Below are 11,257 nucleotides of genomic sequence, written 5' to 3' on the forward strand. Positions count from 1 at the left end.
AATGCTAAAATTATTGATGATTCTAAATTTTGTGGCAAACTGTCTTCGTTTGTTCAGGCTGCTATAGCAGAGTATCATAGGATAGAAAGCTTGTAAATAATAGAAATCTATTTCCTGCAGTTTCTGAAGGCTGAGAAGTTGAAGATCCAGGTGCTAGCAGATTTGGTAAACTTAGTAAATTTGGTAAATCATAGATTTGGTAAATCATAGATGGCAAACTTTTCACTGTGTCCTCATATGAAGGAGGGAGCAAGGGATCTTCCTGGGGCCTCTTTTATAAGGGCATATTCCCATTCATTAAGGTTAAGTATCCTTTTCCAAAGGCTCCACCTCCTAATACCATCTCAAGAGGGAGTAGATTTCAACACAGCAATTTTGGAGGGACACAGACATTCAACCTATAGCACAATATTCTTCAGTGTTCTCTCCTTTCCTCATGATAACTTATAACATGGTATTAATTGCCAGACCAGTCAACATCTCAAAGCTTCTCATTCTTTCAGTGTTTCAGTTTTTGAAGCTTCTGGCTTCTGGCTTTAACTGTAATTTTAATCAAGGTAGAATTTAAGATGTTTGGCCCTTGTAGTTTTTAATTTTCCCAAGTGTAACCAAAGCTGTAGAAGAACAAGTTGACTTTAAACTCTTTTAACTGATCTGAAAGGTGCCATTGAGCATTGTTTTTCCCTGTGCAGCTGAATTTGAGAGAATGAGAAAGTTGAAACTTGCTGTCTTCTCTTTTTCATGGGAGCATAACAACCCACAGAGCGGTACCCAGGCCATCTACAGGCTGGAAAGGCATCCTTAACAATACGGCATGTGTTTCTTTCCTAAAAACTAAATTAAGACAACATCCAAAGGCACCTGGGTGGCTCAGTCGGTTGAGCATCCAACTCTTGATTTCAGCTCAGATCATGATCTCAGGATCATGAGATTGAGCCCCACCTCAGGCTCCATGCTGAACGTGGAGCCTGCTTGAGAGTCTCTCACTCTCCTCCTGCCCCTCTCCCACACTCACTTACTTCTCTCTCTCAAATAAATAAATTTTTAAAAAGACTACATCTGGCTGCAAACTTCCCATGCCTAATTAGTGAGAATTCTTTGATATTCACTGCATTAAATAAATAAAAGTATTTTTGGTTGTTACTCATTAGGGCTATGCTGTTTTAAAAAATGGGTAGCCACTGAGGGGCAGTATTTTCACTGGCTTTCCTTGAAGCCATTCTTACGAATAAGTGGCAGGAAATCTTCCCCATGGAACTTGAGCCCTGCAGCCTCCAAGGCTGGCCAGTTGTAGAAAGTACAAGATACCCTTTTAGTAACTCTTCTGTATATGAGTTCCAAGGACCTATGTGAGAGACACCATGGAAGAGTATGGAACAGAGCTTGAGGATGTGGAGAGCATTGTAGGGGGCAGAGGTAGGGTGTTTCCTTGTACTGAAAGTAGGTGCAGGGCAGACCTGGGGGATACTAGTTTGCTGGACCTCCTGTATCTCTCACTCTAGAGTCCACACTCAGGATCTATTAATGGACCATCCCTTATTATTTTTTTTAAATTTTCTTCTAAATGTTTATTTATTTTTTTGAGAGAGAGAGAGACAGAGACAGAGACAGAGAGCAAGTGGGGAAAGGGTAGAGAGAGACAGAGAGACAGAGAGAGAAAGAGAGAGAGAGAGAAGGGAGGGAGACACAGAATCTGAAGCAGGCTCCAGGCTCTCAGCAGTCAGCACAGAGCCCGTCACGGACTTGAACCCACAAACCATGGGATCATGACCTGAGCTGAAGTCAGACACTTAACTGACTGAGCCACCCAGGTGCCCGCCGATAGACCATCCCTTATTAAGGCTCTCTTGCTCTTACTTTTTGACCTTATTTGGGTATGATGCCCTTGAATTAATTTCTGACCTTGTAGAAACTATAGAAGAGGCTGCCTGCCAAGCCAAGGGTTGATTTAGTTTCAAGATCTCTTCATCATTAAGTCATTTAAGAGAAATTTATTGAGCAGCTATTATATGCCCAGTACTGTGCTAAGTATTAGGAAATAGGCAAGAAACACATGATACCTGCCTTCAAGAGATGATAATGTTAATGAGGGTGCCAGATAAGAAAAGAGTATAATACAGAGTGAGAAGACAGATGGAGAGAAGCACCAATCTTCCAGGAGAACATTCTAACTCAGACTGGAGGACTCAGGGAAGACTTCTAGCAGGAGGTGACACAAGACATAATTCATGAAGGGCCAAGAGGTGATAGGTGGGTTCCAGTTCCAGTAATGGCACTCACTTCCTGACTAAGCTTAATCATTTCTAGCTTTTGACTGAAAGTGAGAGATTTGCAACTCTTCCTTTCACTTGAACACTTAGGGCCATTGTAGGGTTATTAACTGGCATAATTTCAATATTGCTATGTCTCAGGAAATAGGGAGACCCAAGGAGAGGAAGAGAGATGAGATGGGGAGTGGCTGGTCAGTGAAGCAGTCAGAACACACAAAGCATTTATTGTTTGCCGTCCTGTGAGGCCACAGTTCGTGGTGCCCCCAAAACAATTAAGAGATAGACATTAAAGACTAATGGTTGCAGATCACCATAACAAATATAATAATAATGCAAACATTTGAACTATTGTGAGAATTACTGAAATGTGACACAGAGACACAAAGTGGGCAAATGCTGTTGGAAAAATGACACTGATGGACTCACCAGATACGGTGTTCCATAAACCTTCAATTTGCTAAAAAAAAAAACAACGCAGTGTCTGTGACCTTGCAAATAAAGCAAAGGGCAATAAAATGAAGTATGCCTGTATTCTACTTTTTTGATGCTATTGTGAATGGATTTTTTTCTTATTGTCTATGACTATGTCTAAGGTCGATTGAAAGGAAGGTCTCTTAACAGTGCTGGGTCAAAAGGATAAACAAAGGGGTGCCTGGGTGGCTTAGTCGGTTAAGCGTCCGACTTCGGCTCAGGTCATGATCTCATGGTTTGTGGGTTTAAGCCCCGCATCGGGCTCTGTGCTGACAGCCCAGAGCCTGGAGCCTGTTTCGGATTCTGTGTCTCCCTGTCTCTCTGCCCTTCTCCCACTCACACTCTGTCTCTGTGTCTCAAAAATAAATAAACATTTTTTAAAAATTTAAAAAAAAAGGATAAACAAAGGAATCTTGACCCCTATTTCAACATGGTTCATATACCCACAGTAAAAGCTCCTAGAACAACTCTGTCCAAGAGCAGTTTTGTGATGATGCAGCTGTTCTCTGTGATGTCCATGCAGGTAACCCCTGGCCATAAGTAGCTCTTAAGCACTTGAAATGGGAGTAACAGAACAGAGATTCTGATTTTTTTTTAAATTCTACATAATTTAAATTTAAATAGCCACCTGTGGCTAATGGCTATTATATTGGACAGCATAGTTCTAGAAGAAAGCATGGGAGAATATTTTCATGAATTTAGGGTAGGCAATTATTTCTTAGAGATGATATAAAAAACATAATATAAATTTTAAAAGTTGATAACTTGAACTTAACTGAAATTTAAAGCTTCCACTCATCAAAAGACACCTTCAAAAATATTTATTTTGGAAGAGAGAGAGAGAGAGAAAAAACACCCATGGGATGGGCAGAGAGAGAGGGAGAGAGAGAATCCCAATCAGGATCTGTGGTGTCAGCACAGAGCCTGATATGGGGCTTGATCTCACGAAATGTGAGATCATGACCTGAACTGAAATCAAGAGTTGGATGCTTAACTGACTGAGCCACCCAGGCGCCCCTTAATTTATTTTTTTAATTTGCATCCAAGTTAGTATATAGGGCCACAATGATTTCAGGAGTAGATTCCTTAATGCCCCTTACCCATTTAGCTCACCCCCACTCCCACAATCCCTCCAGCAACCCTCTGTTTGTTCTGCATATTTAAGAGTCTCTTCTGTTTTGTCCCCCTCCCTGTTTTTATTTCTTTTTGCTTCCCTTCCCTTGTGTTCATCTGTTTTGTCTCTTAAAGTCCTCATATGAGTGAAGTCATATGAGTTTTCTGACTGACTAATTTCTCAGCAAGGATGATTAATGGAGCCACTTCTTAATCCTGAGAAAATGTAGCCTAGGTTATGGAAGAGCTGCTGCCCACAGCTGGGTTTCTGGGTCTGCTTTCATACTCGGTAGATGCTCCAGGCAGGCAGAGAAGCCTCAGCTGCTTCTTAGCCCTGGATTTGCAAAGTGACATAAGCCCCAGCATTTTAGTCATGCCGTTTCCAAATGTGTTAAGCCCTTCTTTCCTAGGTGACATTTTACCTTATTTGGTCACAGGTTGCCGGCACACTCATTCCTACTCTCAAACATCTTTTAAACCTGGGTGAAGTGACAATTAGGGGAAAAAAACCACTTACTGAAAGATAAGAAGACCTCTTAAATGTGCATTAAAGCAGAAGTTGTCAGTCCCTCTAAAGTGATTTTTCTCTGAATTCTGAATACGTGACTTGGTGAACATTGTACTCTTGTATAAATCATTGAGCTTCACATCACATTCGCTCAGTAGGCTATGATATTCACCTGATTTTTTTTGTTTGTTTGTTTTTAATTAAAAAGGATCGGGGCGCCTGGGTGGCTCATTCGGTTAAGCTTCTTTTTTTTTTTTTTAATTAATTAATTAATTTATTTATTTTTTAATATATGAAATTTACTGTCAAATTGGTTTCCATACAACACCCAGTGCTCATCCCAAAAGGTGCCCTCCTCAATACCCATCACCCACCCTGCCCTCCCTCCCACCCCCCATCAACCCTCAGTTTGTTCTCAGTTTTTAACAGTCTCTTATGCTTTGGCTCTCTCCCACTCTAACCTCTTTTTTTTTTTTTTTTTCCCTTCCCCTGCCCCATGGGTTTCTGTTACGTTTCTCAGGATCCACATAAGAGTGAAACCATATGGTATCTGTCTTTCTCTGTATGGCTTATTTCACTTAGCATCACACTCTCCAGTTCCATCCACGTTGCTACAAAAGGCCATATTTCATTTTTTCTCATTGCCACGTAGTATTCCATTGTGTATATAAACCACAATTTCTTTATCCATTCATCAGTTGATGGACATTTAGGCTCTTTCCATAATTTGGCTATTGTTGAGAGTGCTGCTATAAACATTGGGGTACAAGTGCCCCTATGCATCAGTACTCCTGTATCCCTTGGATAAATTCCTAGCAGTGCTATTGCTGGGTCATAGGGTAGGTCTATTTTTAATTTTCTGAGGAACCTCCACACTGCTTTCCAGAGCGGCGGCACCAATTTGCATTCCCACCAACAGTGCAAGAGGGTTCCCGTCTCTCCACATCCTCTCCAGCATTTATAGTCTCCTGATTTCTTCATTTTGGCCACTCTGACTGGCGTGAGGTGGTATCTGAGTGTGGTTTTGATTTGTATTTCCCTGATGAGGAGCGATGTTGAACATCTTTTCATGTGCCTGTTGGCCATCCGGATGTCTTCTTTAGAGAAGTGTCTATTCATGTTTTCTGCCCATTTCTTCACTGGGTTATTTGTTTTTCGGGTGTGGAGTTTGATGAGCTCTTTATAGATTTTGGATACTAGCCCTTTGTCCGATGTGTCATTTGCAAATATCGTTTCCCATTCCGTTGGTTGCCTTTTAGTTTTGTTGGTTGTTTCCTTTGCTGTGCAGAAGCTTTTTATCTTCATAAGGTCCCCGGTTAAGCTTCTGACTTCAGCTCAGGTCATGATCTCACGGTCTGTGAGTTCGTCCCGCATCAGGCTTTGTGCTGACAGCTCAGAACCTGGAGCCTGTTTCAGATTCTGTGTCTCCCTCTCTCTCTGAGCCTCCCCTATTCATGCTCTGTCTCAAAAATAGATAAATGTTGGGGCGGCTGGGTGGCGCAGTCGGTTTAGCATCCGACTTCAGCCAGGTCACGATCTCGCGGTCCGTGAGTTCGAGCCCCGCGTCGGGCTCTGGGCTGATGGCTCGGAGCCTGGAGCCTGTTTCCGATTCTGTGTCTTCCTCTCTCTCTGCCCCTCCCCCGTTCATGCTCTGTCTCTCTCTGTCCCAAAAATAAATAAAAAACGTTGAAAAAAAATTAAAAAAAAATAGATAAATGTTAACAAAAATTAAAAAAAAAAAAGGAAAACTCAGGCTTCTGAGAAGAATGCCTTGTCTGATGTCACCCAGGTAATCAGGTTGGAGAGCTGGTATAAAGTCCTTCAGCTGCTGGATTGCAAAGCTTATAGGATAACTGACCTCCAAAATCCAGAGGTCTATATGGAAGTAATATATGGAGTCCATACAGTCAGATTTTCCAGACTGTAAATTGCATCCAGGGACCCCTGCGTGGCTCAGTTGGTTAAACATCTGACTCTTGATTTCAGCTCAGGTCATGATCTCACAGTTTGTGAGTTTGAGCCCTGCATTGGGCTCTGTGCTGACAGTGTGGAGTCTGCTTGGGATTCTCTCTCTCTCTTCCTCTCTCGATGCCCCTCCCCCACTTGCTCATGTTCTCTCTCTCAAAATAAATAAAAATAAACTTAAAAAAATTGCATCCATGCCCTCTGCCCCATGAGAGCTTGGTCATAAGAACTTTATCCTGAGTGATAGGGTGGGAAGGAAGAGATTTAGAACTAAAATCATGGAGATCACATGCTTGTTAAACAGACTCTAGAATCTAATTTTTGTCAGCTTCTATTCTGGAGTTGAAAATGTGCTCAGTCATGATTCTTACCCTTAAAGAATCACTACCTGTGTGTGAGCAACCTTTGTAGAAACCTGGAAAGGATGGTGATTAAAATAGATGGGTGTCAGGTTATTCAAAGCTCTAATGGGGTTAATCGACACTTATTTTATTCATTCATTCACTGACTTATTACCATTGAGTTGCTAATTGGTTCCACATTAAATAAAACAAGGAATTAGGAAAGTGGGTTTTATTCTCACTGCCATTACTAACTGGTTTTGTGACTAAAGGGGGCAATCTGATGGCTCTTTACCTTAGCTCATGTATTTGTGAAATGGGTATCATGATTCCTGCCCTAAGTGACTGCACTGGTCAGTTTTGAGAATCAAGTGAAATACATGGACATGAAAGCACTTTGACAAATATGAAACTTACCCTGTAAGATAGCACTGCTGTTCAGGCTGATCTGATGTAGGTCAAGGGCCCTAAACTTGACCATCAGTGGTGATCCCTGGGGATTCTATGAAAACACAGCCCCTACCTCTGGAGATTCTGAAGGTCTTGACCCAGGATTCTGCATTTTTTTTAATTACGTTTCTTTATTTTTGAGAGGCAGAGAGAGACAGAGCATGAGTGGGAGAGGGGCAGAGAGAGAGGGAGACACAGAATCTGAAGCAGGCTCCAGGCTCCGAGCTGTCAGCACAGAGCCTGATGCAGGGCTCCAACTCACGAACTGTGAGATCATGACCTGAGTCAAAGTTGGACGCTCAACTGACTGAGCCACCCAGGTGCCTGCCCTGCAGGATTCTGCATTTTGAGAAGTACTTCAACTAATTCTGATGCAGGTGATCCAAGAGTCCCAGAGAAGCATGGCTGTTTGATCCAGAATATTGGGGGATTCCTCAGCAAGGTGTCTTTTCGGGATGGTCCAGTTGTCTTGGGTTTATTTACATGTTCAGAAGTGATATCTCTCCATTGTGGTATTTGTCTGTCCTGTACAGAGGCACATGCTCGAGGCTCAGTGGAAGCATGATGGTCTGCCCAACATGCCAAAACCCACAATTTCTGTAGGTGAACAAGCTGGTATGTAAGCACTCTTTTATTTTCCTTCTCTCTACAGCAATGCAGAGTCTTCAGAGAAGAGATTCAGAATGAATAGCTTTGTGTCAGACTTCGGAAGACCGCTGGAGCCAGATAAGGTGTTTTCTCGACAGGGCAATGAGGAATCCAGGTCTCTCTTTCACTGCTACATCAATGAAGTGGAACACTTGGATAGGGCTAAAGCTTGTCACCAGACCACAGCCCTTGACAGCTGTGTTCAACTGCAGGAAGCCATTAGAAGCAATGGGCGGCCAGAGGAGGAGTTGAACAGGCTCATGAAGTTCGACATCCCCAACTTCGTGAACACAGACCAGAACTCCTCCTTTGGGGAGGATGATCTTCTGATTTCAGAACCACCTATTGTTCTAGAAAATAAGCCAGTTTCCCAGACCTCACACAAAGACCTGGATTGAGAAACGTACTCTGTAAAGTGTCTTCCTGGAGATGTTGGATCCGTCTTTGTAAAGCAAGAAATCTCCACTGACCAAAGTTGTTTGTGTGTGTTGGGGGGAGACATGGGAGACAGAGATAGAAAGAAAGACACAGAGAAGAGAGCCCCCTCAGAAAAGAGCTGAAGAAGCTGAGCTTCTGTGCCTTTAAACACAGTTCAGGCTTTTTTGAGAATAAAGTATTTGCATGGTCTCACCTTCCTTGTTGTTGAAAAGTTTGGCTGCACAGAGTGTCAGTGTTCTTGAATGGGGGTTAGCATGCTGCATTCCAGTCTGGCCCTGCCACCACCACGCTCTATTTTTAGCAAGTTGCTTTACCTCTCTGGGCTGCCACATTGTTCATTGTAACATGAGGAGTTTGAAGTAGATGACTCATCCCAGCTCTAATATTTTGTGAATTTGTGACTTTGCATCCAGAAGAAGCTGGAATGTACATAATGCAGTATAAACCAGGGCACTGCCTCCTATCTCTTGTAGGATGCCCTATGTCAGTACCTTCCACTCAGCCCTTAACTGAGCCCAGCTTTTGTCAGAGGTCCAAGCATCTATGAGGAGGTCAGAAGACACATCTCTCAGTCACCATGGCGAACATTTCTTTGATTGTACTGAAACAGCTCTTCTGAGAACCTCCAGCCACCCATGCTAAGAGCTAGGGCCAGCCCTGCCCCTCTTCTCCCAGAATCAGTACCAATTCATGGTACATCGCATGGCACTCTTGTTCCCAGAAATGTAGAGAAGGTTGTCAGCTCAGTGAGAGGAGGTGCCTTTTGTATCTCTGTGTTGGTGTGCGTCCGTCATAAGAAGAGTACTTGCCATGCTATTTACTTGGCAGATGTGTAGGTGATAGTCATGTGACTAGTGTATGGACTTTGAGCTGAGATGGTGAATGGGTTGTAAATCCCCACCAACAGATATGCAGGGTGGCCTGGTGCAACACAGAGTTAATTTCATGAAAGAGTCCAGTCTGCACGCTGGTATTGGAAACAACTTGGTTTTGCACACACAGTTGCATGCATGGCCAACTGCTAATCTCTGGGTGGCATTTTCATTATGAATTTGTTTACCACCTGTCTTGCTAAAGCTAAAAAATAAATGCATTTGCACAGGAATTTTCTCTGGTTCTTTGTCCTCACACATCCAAATTTTTCATTTCCTTTAAGAATTATTCCATGTTTATAATGCTTCCTAATTTCTGTCATCTCTAGGAGCCCAGTTGGTCTGAGTCATGCACCAGATTTCATTTGGGAGTTATCCCACCAGAAGAAATCCCTTTTCTATAATATCTTTTGAGGAAAATATTATTCTTTAAGACTCTAACATTAAACAGTAGAGCAAAGCATGGAACATTTCTTGTAATTAGCACATTTTTGCAAATAGATACTTGCTATTTTCATTAAAGAATGCTGATTTTATTAACTTTTACTAATATGAATATTACTATTCATCATTTAAACAACCAAATATAAATCATAGGCTATTTCTTAAGATTCAAAGCTATTTAAGTGGTATCTTATTTAGAAATAGATTCATTAGAAGAGTGTTACTAGAAGTTGGAAAAATACCTATGACCATGCCATCATTCTTATTAACTAAATGTCAAAAACTGTGAAGTGTATAAGATTTTACACCTCCTATAAGCTATCAGAGTAAGCCAGGTCCAGTTTTGTGGATGCTGGCAGAAGACATGAGACTCCTGGCTCAGAGACAAAGAACTTCTTACAGCACAGCAGGCAACATGTTCTTCATGGTCATGTTGGATCCTAAATTCATTTCCTATTGCTACTGTAGCAAAGTACCACAAATTTAGCTTAAAGCAACACACGTTTATTCTCTTACAGTTCTAGAGCACAGAAGTCCAAAATCAGTGTCAGTGGGCTAAAATCAAGGTGTCATCACAGCCGTATTCTATCTGAAAGCTAGAGAAAAATCCACTTCCTTGCCTTTTCTGGCTTTCAGAGGCTACTCACACTCTTTGGCTTAGGACTTTGTATCACTCCATCCTCTGCTCCTACTTTATACCTCTGTCTCTGACCATCCTGCCTCTCTCCTATAAGGACCCATTAAGACCCTTATAATCCAATTGCATTAGATTACCCGTGATAATCTCCCAATTTGAGATTCTTAATTGCATATGCAAAATTCCTTTTGTCATGTATGGTAACATACAAATTCAAGGATTATGACTTGGACATGTTTTGGGAGGGTGTTAGCCTACACAGTCTTCCCTTTGGCCCCAAAGATTCATGAGCACCTCACATGTAAAATACATTCACCTCATCCCAGCATCCTCCAAAGTCTCAATTATAAAGCATCAACTCAAAGTCCAATTTATAGTCTAAATCTTATTAGCTCAAAAGTCCCAATTTCATCATCATAATTATCTAACTCAGGTATGGGTGAGACCCTGGGTATGATCCATCTTGGGAAAAATTCTCCATCTGTGGCTTGTGAAACTAGAGAACAAGTAATTTGTTCCCAAAATACAATGGTGGGACAAGCACATCAGACCAGTTATAGACATCTGTTCCAAAAGGGAGAAACTGGAAGGAAAAAAGGACTCACCAGTCCTAAGCAATTTTGAAATTCATTTGGGCTAACTCCATTCAGTTGTCCTGGAAATAATCCTCTGTGGCTCATGGCTTTGCCCTCTGGGCCTGCAGCTCTGCCCTTTCAATCATCCTTTCTTTTTCTTAAATGTATTTGTAATGGAGAAGTTTATCAACCTGTTTCCCGCATGTAGAACTTTGGGGGGGGTCTCACAGCCTACTTTCATCTTGTCCTCTTTCTGTCCCTTAAAGCCCAATTTGGCAGTGTTTCTCCAGGTGTCACATTCTCAAGAACATTGTGAGACTTCTCACTGTGTCACATGTATTCATTCCATTAGACAAGAGGCACAAATTGCACCACAGAATCATTCCCTCTTGAGGCTGGGGCATGACCTTTTGTAACTCCAAGCTGGTCAGGGGAAGGTGGCTTTTGCTTTGATCAATGACAATTCTCCAGAGAATGGAGAACTAGTGGACCAACACTGCCCCCGAAGCTGGGAATGACAAACCG

At 42.1% G+C, this 11,257-nt stretch overlaps 1 protein-coding gene across 2 annotated transcripts in view; it reads left to right on the forward strand.

Annotated features, from left to right (window-relative positions):
* The window catches only part of MRAP2 (melanocortin 2 receptor accessory protein 2), a 54,006-nt gene extending 44,697 nt beyond the window's left edge, over window positions 1-9,309 (forward strand). For both annotated transcript variants that reach the window (XM_058734618.1, XM_058734617.1), the window contains one exon: window positions 7,771-9,309. In XM_058734618.1, the coding sequence (XP_058590601.1) occupies window positions 7,771-8,164 (394 nt within the window). In that variant the 3' untranslated portion in view covers window positions 8,165-9,309. The remainder of the gene's footprint in view (window positions 1-7,770) is intronic.
* The last annotated feature ends 1,948 nt before the right edge of the window (window positions 9,310-11,257 follow it).

This window comes from Neofelis nebulosa, chromosome 6, assembly GCF_028018385.1.
Source record: "Neofelis nebulosa isolate mNeoNeb1 chromosome 6, mNeoNeb1.pri, whole genome shotgun sequence".
In the NCBI taxonomy this organism is placed as follows: Eukaryota; Metazoa; Chordata; class Mammalia; order Carnivora; family Felidae; genus Neofelis; species Neofelis nebulosa.